We start from the raw sequence: 17,439 nt of genomic DNA, 5'->3' as shown, positions 1-17,439 counted from the left end.
GAATATATGAATTTAAACAATAAAACTTGTTTCATAGTGACAAAATTTTAAAAATAATTTAGTATAAATATTTGAATATTTTACTTTTCAGATAGCTATCTATATATAAAAAGATAATTTCAAGTTTTAGTGTGTCTTACTCCTTTTAATTCTACACTTTAGTTATATTTAAATTGATACCAAAGCTTTTGTAAAAAAAATTCCTCTAATTTTATCATTTGAATTAAATTATTTAATTTATAATTTTATATTTTCTTTTCAATCAAATAGTATATAAAATGTAAACTCAATCGTAAAAATTTAACATTATATCGGTAAAAAATGGAGTTCAAATGGACACTTATAAAATAATTAAATATTTTTCCATTCTGCAATTTATTTTCTAAAATCTTTTTTGAAATAATTGTAAAAGAAAGTTTATTGTAGTATAACTTTTTATTGACAATTGACATAGTCTTACAAATTTATCTTTCAAAAGAATTTGTTAACGTTTTATTATTCTATTTATTACAAATTACCAATAAAAAAGTAACATAATTAAAGATATATTAATAAATAAAAAATTAATTCAGTTGAAATTTCAAAATGTATCTTTAAAAAAAGACAAAAAAAAAAACTCAAAATTATATTTAAAATCAAATTTAATAACTACAATGAAATTTTGAAATGAATCTTTTAAAAATAGATAAGAAAAAAAATTTAAAGGACCTTATATTTAAAGTTAGAGATAATAACTAAATAATTGGTAAATGTACTTTAATCAAAAAAATAATTGTACACCATAATTTTTTTTGTGTATAAACTTAAACACAAAAGATTAACACTTTTACTTTCTGATTAGTATTTACGAATACACGTGAGAATTGAAGAAAATAAACAAAACACAATCTCATGTTTTGATGGCTGCAAAATATAACCAAAACATGTCATTATCTGTTTAGGATTCACCTTAGAAACTACCATGCCTATTCCAGAAACTATACTGCTATCCTTTAAATCTTCATCAGACTCCAGGGGAAGACCCTAACTTTTTTACCATCTACCTACATATAATATATATCTCAGAACATTTCTCTTGCAACCAATTTCAGACTCTATGAACAGAGGCCACAAGACATGATCTAACCAAATCCATGCCTTAACCAAACCTCCCAATACTTCCTTCCTTAATCTTATCTCCTAGAATCCATTCTATTTTGCTTGTTTTCTGGCAAGCCCAGCAATCAGAACTGTACAAGTTTCATTCTGTTAGCTTCCTTTAAAGAAAAAAAAAAGTTATCTGTTTTTACTATTCCATTCCCATATTTCATTATAATGGTTTTTTATATCAGTATGCTTCTGGACATCATCTTCAGGTCTCCATTCCCGTTTAAACACTGCAATCTGTGACGCAAAACCTGGTTCAACATCAACAGAACCACCAACACCACTGAACTGCACACTGTAATTGTGTCGTGCAGCCAATTCGGATGCCCACTGTATGAACTGTTCTCTGGTCCACTCAAATTTGTGGTCATGATTGCGAAACTTGCATGATTGTAAGAGGGTTTTCTCGTCCAAATCTTCCTGTTCATGGGTAGGAGGACTCGACTTCTGGAGCACTACATTGTATTCAAAATTTGGTGTAGAAACAATGAGAATCCTTGGACAAAAACTGCTTAATGCCACATCCCCAAAAAGACAAGCTTGATCTTCATCCATATGTTCAATCACCTGCATTGTATCAGCAATTTATATCAGTTGATTCAGTTCCATGATAATCGGTTTCTGCACAGATGCAGATTTACAGGTCTAAATCTAAACATCGTTGCATGAGTAAAACAGTATCACCTTAAGAACATGACAGTGGTTGCAGGATACACAATCAATTCAAATGGCTAGTACAAAGTATATTCCAGCAAATTGATGCAGAGGTATTTACATACAATTCCAAGTGAAAATAATGTAAAAGTGCTTGGTCACAGGCTAAAGAACAAGTAGACATTTGCAGGATTATCAAGTTTCTTCAACCTAAGGGTGCTTAAACTAGTGTTTATGAATGAATACTTGAAAGCATGGGATTTATATCCTCCAAACTGAGCTCCAACTTTAGAGAGTAAAGTACATAATCTCCAAGTGTTATATAAGAAAATTATTGATAAAATTTATATTTAATCATATTCATGATTTGTTGTGTGCATGCATGTGGAGTCATCTGTCCTTTTTTTTAACAACAGTTGAGGTCCCTTACTTTACCCTTTCAAGTCATTTGCTCACTTTAGTAATGCTGATTCCACAAGCATATGAGTATTACTGGAATACGATGGTTACGGGGTGTCATCATAAATATTCATCTTCCCAACCAGTACTATCAACAAATGTCATCACATGTAGCTAGCTATTCTGCATGATTCTCTTCCATATTTGCAATTTGGACAGAAGAGCTACATTGAAAATTTTAGACCTAATTGGGAATTTTCATCTACGACAGTAGTCAAACTCTTTTACTGCCCTATTTGACCTGAAGAAAATTCAATTCCAGATAAGGTTCAACTTGTATAATTAAGCAAGCATTCTCACATAATTAAGCGAGCAATTTAAAATATCAAACTCAAGTTACAGATAATTGTTAGAGTTGGTTAATTCAGTTTTGGGTGAGTTCCTTAGGGGGTTAGTTGTTGTAACCATTTTCTGGTTTTGCCCAATCTATGTGGAACTCCCATTATGCCTGTATAAATAGACACCAGTGTCTCTAATGTGAATACAACTTGGAGCATCATTTCAATTCCCATTCTCTTCTCTCAATTCTGTCATTATTCATTCAAGTGTGTGTGATACTGCTTTAGCAATGCGTGCAATCAGTAGTGTGTGGTGTGCAATTGTGTTCCAACAAAATTGAACTTACTTATCGGATAAATAGCACACTATCAATTCAGCACCAAACAAACCATATATCATAGATGATTTAATACAAGGAATAAAGAAGTAATATATCTTGAATTAGGACACACCATATCAAAAATGAAGTCAACAATAATAGGAATATAAGATATGGATTAAGAAATACCTCTAAACAAGTACCAATATCAAACCCATGTAACCTGGAATCAAAATTTGTAATTGAGCCTTCATAAAGTATAAGTGATTTTGTAGTCACACCAGCATCTGAATTTGCAACTAATTTTGAATTCAGTACCTGCACAATTCATTCACACAAAATCAAGCAGCTTAAAGACAGAAATTTCACATGTATATACAAGAATATAGTTACGGTTTCAGTATCCCACACAAAGTACTAGGTCCTATAAGACCAAGACATCCAAAAGATCAAAAGGCTGGCCTTCATCAACTACATGTCCAACACAATCTTTAATTCATTACATAGACAATATTTCCACACTGAACAGAACTCAAGTCAGTAAAGATCACGTCAAAGACATCTTACTCCAATATTAACATATTTCCATCAGCTAAAGATTACATGGTACTCAACATAATAATTATAAAATAGTATGGCCAATTACTTTCCTATTTTCAAAATTTGTGGGCACCATTATGCACAAAAAAGACTTGCATATTACAAGACAGGCATAATAAACACCTTCTCAAAATCTTGATAAAGTTGGGACAAGCAACAATAACAGTCATTACTTTGGCGTATTTTCAGACAGCTCATCTCTGGTATTATACACATTCCAAACAATTGAAGACACTTACATTTAGGGGCGGAGCTTTGTTAGGACCTATGTAGTCAGTACCGTATAGTGTAGCTTAGCAGCTGGCTACCAAAACGCTATACTGGTGTAGTGGGTAGCGGCCGGCCCGCAAAACCCACTGAGGATAACGTTACTAAGTTTTGTTTTTAACATTGATGTATATATGTACTATACATCAAAACTTAGAACTAGGTCCTATGTAAAAAAACTAAAAAAGTAGGAGATAAGTGTTGAACACAATACATCAACCTTAAAAACAAAGATCACTAACCACTAAGCCACTTAAACTTTCATGCAAATTTCAGTGAAACCATTTAATATAATAGCTAATATATTTGGCCCCTCAAATATTTTTGTCAAGCTCCGCCACTGCTTACATCTAAACATAAACCCTAGGTACTCTACTTAAAAAAACTAAAATGAAAACTGAGATAGGGAAGTGCATGTGACCTTTGCAGCACGAGTGAGACCTTTCTGTGAAATATCAACACCAGCAATTTTCTCCAGAGAAGTTGTGTAATTTAGCAATGCTTCCAACAAGCTTCCAGATCCACATCCAAAATCAAGCTGTGATGAAAGAAAACCTCCAATTCACAACTCAGACTAACAAAAGAAAATAGAAGTTGAGAAAGTTTTGCATACCAAAGTAGTAGCATGGGATTCTACAATGTGTTGCACTGCAAATTCCACTCTTTGCTTTGAAAGTGGAGGGCTAAAAAGAGCCTGCTCCATTCTTTCCTCTGGAGGTTCTGCAACTTTGGTCAAATTAATTTCATACTCCACATAGCAGGCCTCTGAAAAAAAAGAACATCAAATCATTGACACAGTAAGCAATTCAGAATCAGCAATTTAGCCACTGGCTAACCAATGGATGTGTGTGTGTTCGGTTGGAGGATAACAGGAGAAAGTAACTCACTAGAAGATAACAAGGACAACATTTTAGCTGAATCACTAGCTGAAGCAAAAATCAAATCAGAAGTGACCAAGTTCGTATTGAAATAAGCATACTGGCCAACAGACATCTGCATCACAACCTCCTCAATGTAGGAAACCACAGCACCAACTCCGATCTCAAACTCAAACTCGTTACAAACTTCAATAACTTCTTTCATGTTTTCACCCTCCACGACCAAAGATGCTGAATAACTAATACAAGGTAAAGATCCATTGCATGGACAAACACCAGAGTCTGGACCTTCAATCTTTAATGAATAAACCTCATTTCCTGACATGTCTTGTGATTCAAGTAATTTATTGCATTCCATTGCATAAAGCTGACAATTCTGATTCGATTGGCCAGTTAAAATTTCTCTGAAAAGGTTTTTGGAAAAAATGTGGATGTTGGAGTTGCTTGCAGTCTCATAAAGCTGGTCAAAAGGAGCAGCTACACAATTAAAATACTTGTTCAGCCATGATAGAAGTTTCAATGAAGCATTCTGAATAGCATCGTTCTGCTTCTTATAACAATCCTCAGGGGAACACAAAAGTATTACATCCTCACACCTAGAACGTAACTTTATTTCACATTTAAACATCTCTGAATCTGATTGCTTTGGACATGCATTTTTAGAAGCTCCATTGGCACATTCAATCACATCTGTGCCCGAGTCTGCAGCTTTAAAACATGATTCTGATGATTCGGTTAGTATTTTGAAAGGAGGACTTAAAACAGAAAAGAGAGGTTCCGACAGGCGATGCTGGCGGCAAAACATACAAAGTATGTCTCTGGGAAGGGAACCCCTCCAGTTAACCCTTGTGGTAAATCTTGAAGGCAACTCAGCTGTGAGTATGGCATCTCTGGATATTTTGTAAACGCCTCCTGGAGTCTTCCCTAGAAGCATCCTGTATAGAAAACCTAGCAATCACTAAATGATGCAAAGTTGTGTAATTTAACACGAACAGAAACTAAAAAATATTTCGAATCAACAAAAAAAGACAAATGTTGTTCATCTAAAAATATTCAACAGATGCAAAAATGCACGGGACGGAATTAGTATACATCATTCCAAGAAAGTATCATGCAAATGAGAAACAAAAGTTGGATGATCAGGAAAATGATAGAAACTGGTACCAAATAAGAAAACAGAATAACCAACAATGGGCAGCAGTTTCCCCTTTTATTCACCCACAATACATATCTAACTTAATAACTAATTATTAAGTAATAACTTACACAAACTGCTCATTAATTTCGCCCTCTCCTCTTATAAACAATTTTTATAAGAGGTCTAACAGAAAACTTGAGTTAAAGAATAAAATACTCTCTACTTTTATTATGAGCACTCAGTTTGCAGCAACATCGAGAGGTCATTTTATCTTCCTTAACCTAAGAAACTGTGGTGTGCCTAATAAAAACCTGGAGAAATCATTGATTAGATAGGTTGACCAGCAATTTTGTCAGGACAGAAAATTCAAATGTAGTGAACAATCATTGGCACTTTTCAGCACTTTTAGATGACAATCAATTTAAGGACATCATTTCTAAGTTTTAAATTATGATCTAGGAGTAATTACAAAGTTTTATCACAATTATCAAAACCAGTAAAGGGTTATAGAAGTTGGTCTACCAAAATAAAAAATACTTCAGTTGGCCGCCATGTGACCATAATATAGCAAAAGTGCATGACATGATAACACCTTCTTTCAATCAAAGTATAATTAATAAGTTTAGGCAAGAAAGTAATATAAGGTTGGCCATTGTACAATTAAAATTTCAATAAACATTTGAATTTAAAGAGACCTGTAATACAACTGAACAGTTACATCCTCATAGAAAAGATCTCTAGATTTCCGAGTATATCCGATGCATGCTAATATTGCATCACCAACTATATCTTGCCCAGACAAGTATCTTGCCCGAACATTTAGAGATCCCTCCGTTTCTTTTCCATTTCCAGATATAAAAGACTGATCCAGTAGATATGATTGTTGAGCAGCAAAGAACAGTCTCATCTCAGAAGAAGCTTTGCCTATATTCCTATTGTAGCCTCAGAGATCAAGAATTAGTTAGAAAACAATTATCCAGTCTAAGAAAATTATCTGTAAATTCACCATACCTTGAAATCAGAACATTGGCGCAATCTTCTAAACCAAGTTCATTTGCAATGATATCAAGGTAGTATTGTCTTAAAGATATACGAAGAGTCACTGCTTCAACATGTTTTTCCATCGAACTAGGAATGCATATGGCCGCAACCGGAATGCATTCATGTGAATCACCTTCTTTCATTAATGACTCTATAATATCTTGTGAATATGGACTCAGCTTTCTAATCCAGAGATGCTGCTCAGATGTAGCAAGAAACTCGTGTAACTTTGTAGTGGCCCGTACTACATATGAAAGAACCAGAAATGGATTTGACTCCACCTCAGGATTAATACATTTACACAAACTGAAAATCTTTGCATCACAGACAGCAATGACAGAAATAGGAACTGATCCGCAACGATCGCCTTTCCTCCTCAAAGTAGCTCGAATGTGACCACTGAGTGGATGATCAGATACGAGAAACTGTAGAGTGTCGAATGGCAAAAAAAATGGCATCAGTCTGAATTTAAATTCACTGACAGCCACATATAATATTGGAATATCATCCAGAAAAAACAAATCATAATAAATCCTTTTGACTAATTTTTCAATGTGATGACCAGCAAGTTTATAAAGGATTGCAGAAGAAGTGGGAAAAACTGAAAAAAGAAGTAGAAAAATGGACTTCATAAAACTTAATGTTTACCACCGATAAATGTCCAACAAATTCCATAGACAAGACCAATTTAATAAGAATAATTTGCTTGCCATCAAAAAATCTGGAATGCAGGGCAATAAGAATATATAGTCATTTCTACCAGTGTATCCTTAACGTTCACTACAGCATACATTGATATTTGATAACTAGAAACAGACTACAGACTAAATAGTAGACAGCAACATTAGCTATTCTCAAACTTTATCACCAAATGTCTTCATTGCCAGCTCAACCAAGAACTGGCAATATACAGACCATTCTAGCAATTAGAAAAAATAAATCATAAGGATGACCAGGTGAAACAAAATGAGAAACCTGAAGGATCATTTGATCATCCAACTAAACACAATAACATAATTTAGGCTGAGTTTGAAAAACAGCTTAATATTAGAGCTTGTGTATAGCCTATTTCTACAATAGAAGGTCTTTATCGTACAAGCGGAAAACACAAGATAAGTGCTTGTAAGCTAGCTATCATAGACTTTTTTATAAGCGATTCAGTCCACTTGCATAAGTGTTTATGTCACAAGATAAGCTTAAATAAGTTCTTCCAAACACCCTCTTATTACACAAAAGGAATTGTAGCGTTCTTAATATACTTTATTTTCATAACTGAAAATAGGCATCACTCAATAACACAGAATAAATTACCTACTTTTTCTGAAAATAGATAGGCGATTCGAGCAACTAAACTTTCCTGTGCTTCCTGAGGAGTGAGATCAATTGTTTCTGGAATGATACCAAGCTGCAGAAGTGTAATTAATAGTAGTAACTTTGTGAAAGTTAAAATGACATAATCCTAAAGACGGGTAAACACTTGAAATAGTAGATATAATACAACAAAAAGTCAATTTCTACGTAGCACAAAAATCCAAATAGGTAACATACATATTGAATAAATTGTCTGTAGAATGGGCACTGGGAAAATATCCATTTGTCTATTCTTAGTATTTTAATAATTAGTTTGCAACAATGAGTCAGTATAAAATACAATTGAAAACCACATTAAAAATGCCTCTAATACAAGACATTGACCGGAAAAAAGAAATCCACGTAAAAAATTTTGGGGCTTGAAATTCGAGTGAAATATTTCCATATTTCAATAAGCTCATCATCTCATCAAAATTGGACAATTTACATTATAAACTCATGTTCTAGTTCAAACCAACTTTCCATGAAGAATCGTTTGTTGGGCTGAATGAGGACAAAAGCGAGAAAATGAAAGTTAGTGTCTACCATAGCGTTATAAGATAGTGCTACAATTATTATAGAATAAAAAGGTACGCACACTGTACAATGTAACATTTAAAATGCATGACTGTATTACTGAAAAGGTTCAACAAAGTCAAATTCACATATACGTGTGAGTGTTCTTGGCATTGACATCTCCAAACGCAAGAAATCAAACTCAACTTTCCAGTTCCACTTAGGCCACTATCATCTTTAAAGCAAGACTAAAATTACAAATAATCATCAACGACCAAATTTAACAAAAGTATGTAATTTATCAGCTCTACTTCTTCTTTGTAACTATATGGAAATCAATGAGAAAATGAGACGAGGTTCTGGCTAGATTTAAAATAATTGTGACAGAAGAAAAAGTGAGCTAGCAATCAACCTATCACAGCAAGCATAGATAAATCTAATTAAAAGGATAATCGAGTACAAGCACAATGATATTATTAATTATTATATCAATAATCTCCATGCTGATTGGAAGTGAGTAATACCTTCTCTATAGCCATCTCTGCAGCAGATTGCTCTGCATCCTTTTTTTTCTTAAAAGTCCCTGACACAACCGTAACTTCTGGAAGCTGCAATGTGCAACGGAAAAGGCAGGGTCCCGTCTGTGGAATGCTTAAACCTGGACATTCAGTTTGACAGACCTCCTTCACTTCCTCTACCACGTAACAAGCCATTTTGCCAAACTTTTGGTGTATTATAGCCTTAGGTGTAAGAGTTGGTTTTTTCGGTGCAACAGCATGATGTTCTTTTGTTTCCATGAGAAAGCTCAGAACATTTACAATCTATTCTTGAAAATCAACAATTTAAAGTACATCAGCCAGAAACAAGTCAATCTACTACAAATTGACATTTAATATAATAAGATCAACAATGAATGAAGTACATCTAAGCAATAGCCAATAACTAGCATAAAATCTAGGAATGAACCTACATTAGCCTTCCCATTTTTTGAAGGGAATAAAGCAGAATGCATGCACTAATTAGGAACCTAATTTATCTTTCAATCAGCATTTCCAGAAAATTTGAAATATATAATCAACAAACAAAAAAGAAAATAAAACACTTTAAAACCTAAAACGCAGAATTGATGAACAAAAAGCAAAACATTTTTGAGTTGCATAAGGCATAAAGAGAAATGTTAGATTCTTGAAATGACGTTGATTTAGATAAAAATAAAACAAGCATAAAAACAAAACGGTATGAATGAAATTTGGAGCGAGAGAATAAAGCGAGTGCGAAAAGGGAGAGAATTAGAAATGTGAAGCAAGTTGAAGAATGTAAAAGTTGTTAGAAGCAATTTATTTTTGAAAAAATGGAAAAGGCGTGAGCGAGAGAATGTACCTTAAGGTTCGTATAGTTGAGTGCGTAGAAATTAGGCTTCAAAAAAAACGAAGCAGTGAATGAAATGAAGTGTGGGGGAAAAAGAAGAAGGCGAAGATGGAAAGGTTTTTGGAGTGTTTTTGGGTCACTCAACTCTCACTGCAAAAACTGTCTGTGTCTACTTCCAAGTTTCTTTTTGTTTTTCATAATATGCTAATGTTTTTGTTTGCGCGTAACAATACTTGCAAGTTACTTAGTTTTAATTTAACACAGATATATATATAGTTAAATGCATCTTTTAATCTTTAACTTTATATTCGTCTTCTAAGTCTCTAAATAGTTATGTAGTTAATTTTTTAAATACATTATGTTATAAAAAAATTATGTACAATCGAAATCATTAATTACAAACAAAACTTTTTGTTATGTTCAAAAATGTGGAAATACTTAGACCATAAATAAGGTTAAATGTGTCCATAAGATGGACAAAATAATAACTTAAATATGTTTACTTTAAAGTTTAAATGAGTTTTTTGAATCTTGTGTTTTTGGATCCTTAACAACACATAAGTTTTTTGTAACAAAATGTACTTAAAAGGTTAACTTGATAAATGGTTATAGATTTAAAGAATTAATTTGTTACACATAAATTAAAATCACTAATTTATTTAAAAAAAGTTAAAAATAAATTATTTAAAAGACTAATCGATGCATTTAGTCTATATATTTTATCATTTATCAACTACTATATAAGTTTTTTTTGTTAAATTAATCGTATTTGTATGTGCAATTGACTCTATCAACGGGAGTTAACTTAAAATTCAGAAAAACATAATATTTCTGATAAATGACATTTCTTGTGTTTTACTTGTCTTCTTTCGCACTAAAGTTGAAACTATCTTTAAATAATTTTTGTGGGGTGGGAGTAAGGAAGTAGAAAGATTGAATTGGGTTAAGTAGGACAATATGTGTGCACGAATTTAAAGCGAAGAAGAATAGTGATTAAATACTTAAGGACATTCCATCTAACTTTTTTGATAAATGATATTGAAGAGTGAGCTGGAAAAAAAAAAAAGCAATCTATAACATAAGTGTCTCATTGATATGTATGGATAGAGAGATGTTTGGATTGGGGAGGGAGGGAGATATAGCTCAATACGGTGGCAAAATATTGTGGGTGTAAAGAGAGGGGAAAAGTGTATATCAAGAAGGAACGGTGTAGAAGGTGGCAGGAAATGAGAAGGAAATTCCATTTTAAGTGAACTTTGCACGGGGCAAGAAAGCGATACCAAAAAAAAGATATAACAAATGATACATAAAAAAAAAACTGCATAGGAAAAGTAATGCCAACAAAAATTACTTAGCATAGTTCCAAGTCATTGGTTTATTTTGTTTGTATTCTTTTTGTTTGAAAACATGACACTTGCATTGTAATCATAACTCCTAACTCCAAACAATAGTTTAAAGAAGACAAAACTACATTTTTTTTCAATTTATCTTATTTATTTGTGATAGTTTAGTCTTTTATCTTTTTTTTTTTTAAATTATTTTTTTATATGATGAAACGTTTGAAGCATTTACCTTTTTAAAATTTTCCTTTTAAAAGCAGCTGAGTTGCAAAAAAAAACATATGAGGTGTAAAAAAGGTGTTTGACGTGACAAATGTAGTTACAATGGTCACTTAGCCAATTAATTTTCATCTACTTTATTTTACAAAATAGGTTTTTGTTTTTCCAAAAATTACCAATAAAATCAATTTCATCAAATTAATGTATGCCACGACATCAAACCAAGCCAATTATTCAAATTCGAGAAGCCATAACAACCCTACCTTCAATTTGAGTGTGATGCAAATTAGATTCGAACAACGATGTCATTGTGTTTACGAATGTGTTTCGACTTTCGAGTAAACAATTTAGTCATACAAAATATAACCCAATTGTGCTTCGAGTACAAAATAGACAACAAAATATTGTCATTATTTTTCTGCTTCGACTCTCCTAATAGGTATCTTTTTCCTCGTTACAACGGATGGTTCAGAGTTTATAGTTGAAAACAAAGAAGATGTTTTTGGCAGTGATAGTGGTTGAGAAGTTGAAGTTTTTGAACGAATATTAGGTTTAAGAGTAGGACTGGAAGTAAGAGTATTAATTTTGGTTTGTTTATTTTGTAGTTTGAACATGTTTTTGGTGGTTGTGTTATGGAATATGTAGGTTGGGATTAAGAAGTTTGTGATGGTTGAGAATGTATAGTTTTTCTATATTTTCGTGGTGGTTTGGGTTGGGAATTGCAAGCATGAGTGAGGACTAGTTTGGGGTTGGACATTCTAGGTGGGGAGTGGTTTGGACTGACTAGTTTGGGGTTGCACAATTTGGATGAGACTAGTACGGGGCTGGCTGGACAGTTTGGGTTGGGACAAGTTGAGGTCATCATGTTTACAATAAAAAACAGACAAAAATGTCTTGAACCTCAAACCGAAAAATAGAATGCAATGAAGTGAACCACAAACATAAACAACTCATTTTAACACTACCCCACCAAATATGTCAAAAATAATACAACATTACCCCACCACTACCTTAAAAGAATCAAATTAATAACATAAATACACACACGTGCACACATATGTACCATTGTTCACAAATTGTCCCCCATGGTGGTTGAAATCCATGTAAAAAACATTTACAATGTGACAAAAGACAAAAACCAACAAAAGTTCAATGAACAACACCATATTTATATTAAAAAACAAACAAAAATGTCCAAAACTCCAAACCAAAAAATAGAATACAAAGAAGTTAAAGTGAACCACAAAAACGAATATAAATATACACAAGATTTTGATATTGTGTATCTCGTATATACTTCGATGATGAAAATCGATCCATGACTTTTTCCATAATTGAAAATCATTTTTACCATAGAAATCTTAGTGTAGTCAATGTTCTAAAATTTAGATAGACCTTTATCTAAATTTCAAATGTAACAAAACGCATTAAAGTTACATCATCTCGTTTGTGTTGTAAAGATTTTAAAAGATAAATGATCAATTTAAAAAATAGAAAATAAAAAACCAAACTGTGACAACTATAAGATAAATAATAAAAAATATAATTTTAAATAAGCCTGATAAGGACCAGCATCAAACCAAACAAGGGGTATCCTGACTAGCCTTCCATGCCTTGTTGGTTGAAGAAGACCTTCTTCATATCAGGTTCTGACTTCTGATGCCAGCTACTTGGATTTATATAAATTAATTAATTACTTGCTGAGATTTTTTCATATAATACTACAAGGGTTAACACATATATAATACGACAATGACAAAACCACGAGGATTAATCCACACATTACATAGCAAATCGACAAAAGGAACTTTACCCCTATGGAAATAGGGTACAATATTAGACTTTATAGACTTACAAGAGCTATATACTATGTAATACTAGTATACTATTATATGGTACAACAAACTTATCACACATAGCCCTATGAATTATGATAAAAAAAAAGAGTGGATTAAACCAACAATACGAACTAGTATAGCTAGCTGAAGACAGAGAGAAGTGTATTATTCAGCTAAACTTTATAATCTTGTTTTTATTCTTTATTCCGCTTGATCAATTATATACTACTTTGACACCATTGGTGGCATTCCAATTATACTAGCGTATATGTTACTAATTACTCAAATATATATTATTCATACATTCACAAAAAATGAAGAACGAGTAGAATGTCTGAAGTATTGTTGGTATGGAAGCTGTTCTGCCACCAATAGGTAGAAAAGTCCCATTACTCCAGTGTGTTCTTGGCTATTGTTGTAGCTAGACTCTAGTGTTAAAGTTTCACCATCAATTATCTTGACAGAACCTGGTTGAGGATAACAAGTGGACATTCCTACAATGTAACCTGCCTCATTTCCTGCTTCATTTCCATTTCCATAACTTGGTATAGAAGAACATATAACCCTCCCATCCTGATAACAAAGTCCACAAATTTCAGAAAACAAGCTACTATATAATGTTTAATTTCTTCATCAAAAGTAAAATAAGCATTGTTATTCCTCAATTGCAAAATAAACCATACCATTTTCTTGTTAACTAAAAACCCTCAGTTGAAAACTATCACATGGAAAAACAGAAAAACTATCATAATGGATTGGACCCTTCCATGATTACTTTTTGAATAAAGGTGTGCTACTAGCTAGAAAGTGATGTGATATCTAATATAAGTATTCAAGAATAGTTGTGTTATTTGAACATCACATTGCAGACACTATATGTGTTTATCTCTATCTATCGCGCTTTTCATCTTTTACAACTTACACACATTACAAAAATACACACAAAAATCAAAGGACACCGTATTCGACATTAAAATTTGGATGTCAAAATATCATTGGCTTTTTTCCTCATTTAAGAATTAATATAAGTTGTAACTATTGCAAATTACCTGTCCATACAGAGTTGAACCAATTCCACCTGAATGCTGATGAGCAACACCATAGATCACATAACCACCAGTTTGCAGTGGAAGACTTGTCCTCCTCACGTTAACACATCCATTACCCTCCTTATAATCTGTGCTGCAAGATTCAACTAGATACTCAACCTAAAACAAACAAATCCATGTCATGGACTAGTGTTATTTATGTTTTAGAAGTTAAATTGAGAATGAGACAAAAACAAACTACATGTTTCTTGATGAATTCATTTACCTTGCAACTATGTTCTGAGTTCAATCCTTTTGAACTATCTGATAGTTGCAGCAATGTATCAGTCACATCAATTATATAAATCTTAACAGGCACTATAAAATCATTCCAATCAACCCATTTTATTGTGTATTTTAAATAGAGGCTTCTCTTTGGACCTTCAAAACCTTCCTTCAACTTGCACTGTGAATAATCATAACAACATAACAAACCTCCTTTATAATCTGGCCTTATAGGCCTTCCATATTCATCAACTGTAACATTATAAAGGTCACACTTACACTCAGTACATCCTAACTTATCCTCCGCACCGCGTGTATCGATGGCATGAACATTAACCAACCATTTCTCCTCAAACCCTTCTGGAATCTCTGCAGGATTACCTATCTCTATACCGAAAGGATCCGGAATATCAGTGGCTGTTCCTCGTGTTTCGGAACCAAGTCCAAAGTACTGTCCAAGAGTATTTTCCTGGCATATTCCACTGTTTCTCACAAGAACACCATTATCTGAGTTTTGAAGCATTCTATGGCTATCATACTCTCTGTGTGTTACATGTTTACTTTTATGATATCTTGCAACAACCCAATGATGGAGATAAGTTTCATGGAGAGGTATAGAGTTTCCAGCTTCATCAATTACTTCAGCATTGAAACTCTTGATTGCTATATGACCTCTTGGAAAATCAATATCATAATAATATCTGTTGATAACTGAACCAGGTCCTAGCTCAAACTTTGGGGACAAAAAAACACTTGATTTTATCTTATCTTCACTTTTCACAAAAGAACCTAAACATGGTGTTCCTAACAACATCAGAAGTATTGCTAGTGGAAATAAAAAATCTCCATATACAAACCACATGTTGATTTGCTGTCAGAAAAAAAAATGAATAGAAATTAACTAATTGTTGATTAAAAATATATTAAACAGATGCATATTGTAAAAAATGCACTATTTTTCATAAAATTTACTGACAAGATATTAGATAATCAAGAGAATTCTGAAATTAGACAAACAATTGCAAAGTAAGAGAGAGTTTGCAAGTTGGAGAGAAATATTAAAAAGGGCAAGAGAATATTCACCAAATAAACTACAGAAAATAACATGAAAAGAGATACATAGTTTGAACAGAATCATGATCAAGATGTTAAAGTATATTATTTAAAACCTTAATTATGAAATAAACCTATGACCAAGCAACTATTATTTTTTAAAATAAATGCTAAAATTAGCAACAGATGGTGAATAGAGATAGATGAAACAGAGAAAAAATGAAGGAGGATAAGATGGAATGGGTTAAGTTAGCTGCGTACCTGAGAAAAAAGACGAAAGAATTTGGAATTTGTGTGGCGATAAATTTAGGAGGTAACGTGGGCGTGTGAGAGTAGTTTTGCTTAAATATGAGAAACTAAGGCATTTAACATTTATAGAGATGAATGAAAGTGTAGAGAGTGAGGTGAGAACGTTGATTCATTCATTCATTCACACACTCGTGGCATTTTGGAACCAAATTCTAGATTATTGTCGGTTTTATTTATTGGGTCAGCCATGACGCATTGCAGCCACAAGGGAAAAGTAAGTAGTAATGTTTTTGCATTTAAAATACTACTAGAGATTTTGTCGATAATAGGCCGGCCAGTACTTTCCACAATTTGAAATCACGATCATTAATAAATAAATACAGAGTAAAAAAATATTAAAAGTAATATTTTTTTTAAGGTTTAACTCGATCGGTAAACAATAATATTATTGGATTAAATATTTTTATTTTTATTTTTATTTCAATCTATTATAATTATATGTGTGAGTTTTAGGTACTATTTGTTATTTTGTCTTTTAAAAAAATAATTAAATAATTATGAATTCAAATAATCAAAATGAAGGTTTTAAATGTAAGTTTCAATATTTTATAAACTATAAATATATAAACTCGTTTATTTTACCTTATTAAGCTGAGACTTAGAATTGCTTAATTTTATGTAATTCATCTTCATGTGTTGTACCACTAAATAGTGGAAGGTTTTAGTTCTTCCCCTGTCTTTATCTTGTTACATGAAATTCTTTTATCATACCACATTAAAGTGCACTCTTAGTATTTTTGTTTCGAATGTAAATCATTTTATATTGCATAAAAAATTATAAATAAATAAAATTTGTAATTATTTTATGAATTAATCTTTGTAAACCGATGGTGTAAATCATAGTTATAAACGAGTACTGGAGTATAATAAATTTGAAATTGATGCACACAGTACTAGTATTGATTTGGAAATAATTACTACTACAGTGAAAATAAAATATTTTATACAATTTTTACAAACATTTATTCACTCGGTTTCGAAATAATTATCGTATTTGATTATTTTATATAAATTAAAAAAAATATAATAAATGAAAAAAATTAAATAATAATTTTACTAAATTATTTTCATCAAACATTAATGTATTACATTTATCATAAATACAAAGTCGAAGATATAAATTTAAAAATAATGCATGTAACATTAGTTAAATGGTATAATTAAATAGAAGAAATAGTTAAAATTTGTTTCAAAAGCTAAAAATGATTTTAAAAAATGTGGGACAAATTTCTTTAACAAATAAGTAGATTATTTCAGGATGAAATAAATATATTACCAATGTAAGACTCAAACTTTGACAAATGCATTTGTCAAGTTACTATAATTAAAACAAATTAAAAACGTTTGACTAT

The 17,439-nt window shown here is 31.9% G+C and overlaps 2 protein-coding genes across 3 annotated transcripts; both read right to left on the bottom strand.

Annotated features, from left to right (window-relative positions):
- Positions 1-728: 728 nt before the first annotated feature.
- Positions 729-10,240, bottom strand: LOC101499604 (small RNA 2'-O-methyltransferase). Of its 2 annotated transcripts, none has more exons than XM_027336208.2 (10): positions 10,028-10,240; positions 9,172-9,473; positions 8,097-8,186; positions 6,752-7,206; positions 6,436-6,672; positions 4,612-5,537; positions 4,338-4,489; positions 4,146-4,262; positions 3,047-3,175; positions 729-1,713 (listed from the first exon to the last, which is right to left on the bottom strand). In XM_027336208.2, exons 2-10 carry the CDS (start codon positions 9,442-9,444, stop codon positions 1,276-1,278), a joined length of 2,817 nt encoding a protein of 938 aa, XP_027192009.1. In that variant the 5' UTR covers positions 9,445-9,473; positions 10,028-10,240; the 3' UTR covers positions 729-1,275. The 2 variants fall into 2 exon arrangements, with proteins under 2 accessions (XP_027192009.1, XP_004504714.1); XM_004504657.4 differs by having other exon boundaries at positions 9,172-9,468; positions 10,028-10,239.
- Positions 10,241-13,340: 3,100 nt separating this feature from the next.
- Positions 13,341-16,198, bottom strand: LOC101499286 (uncharacterized). Its single transcript, XM_004504656.4, has 4 exons — positions 16,040-16,198; positions 14,727-15,596; positions 14,462-14,620; positions 13,341-13,985 (listed from the first exon to the last, which is right to left on the bottom strand). The coding sequence occupies exons 2-4, from the start codon at positions 15,585-15,587 to the stop codon at positions 13,710-13,712; spliced, it is 1,296 nt and encodes a 431-aa protein (XP_004504713.1). The 5' UTR covers positions 15,588-15,596; positions 16,040-16,198; the 3' UTR covers positions 13,341-13,709.
- Between the last annotated feature and the right edge of the window lie 1,241 nt (positions 16,199-17,439).

The sequence above is a fragment of the Cicer arietinum genome, chromosome 6, assembly GCF_000331145.2.
Source record: "Cicer arietinum cultivar CDC Frontier isolate Library 1 chromosome 6, Cicar.CDCFrontier_v2.0, whole genome shotgun sequence".
Classification (NCBI taxonomy): Eukaryota; Viridiplantae; Streptophyta; class Magnoliopsida; order Fabales; family Fabaceae; genus Cicer; species Cicer arietinum.
This window is presented reverse-complemented; position numbering and strand designations above follow the sequence as displayed.

Coding starts and splice junctions, on each gene's coding strand:
- LOC101499604 (XM_027336208.2), bottom strand. CDS start 9,444: ATGGAAACAAAAGAACATCATGCTGTTGCACCGAAAAAACCAACTCTT. Junction 4,490..4,611: donor GTTGTCCTTGTTATCTTCTA/GTGAGTTACTTT, acceptor CTTTTTTTTCAG/AGGCCTGCTATGTGGAGTAT. Junction 3,176..4,145: donor GTCTCACTCGTGCTGCAAAG/GTCACATGCACT, acceptor TGAATTGTGCAG/GTACTGAATTCAAAATTAGT.
- LOC101499286 (XM_004504656.4), bottom strand. CDS start 15,587: ATGTGGTTTGTATATGGAGATTTTTTATTTCCACTAGCAATACTTCTG. Junction 14,621..14,726: donor ACTCAGAACATAGTTGCAAG/GTAAATGAATTC, acceptor TGTTTGTTTTAG/GTTGAGTATCTAGTTGAATC. Junction 13,986..14,461: donor GTTCAACTCTGTATGGACAG/GTAATTTGCAAT, acceptor CTTTGTTATCAG/GATGGGAGGGTTATATGTTC.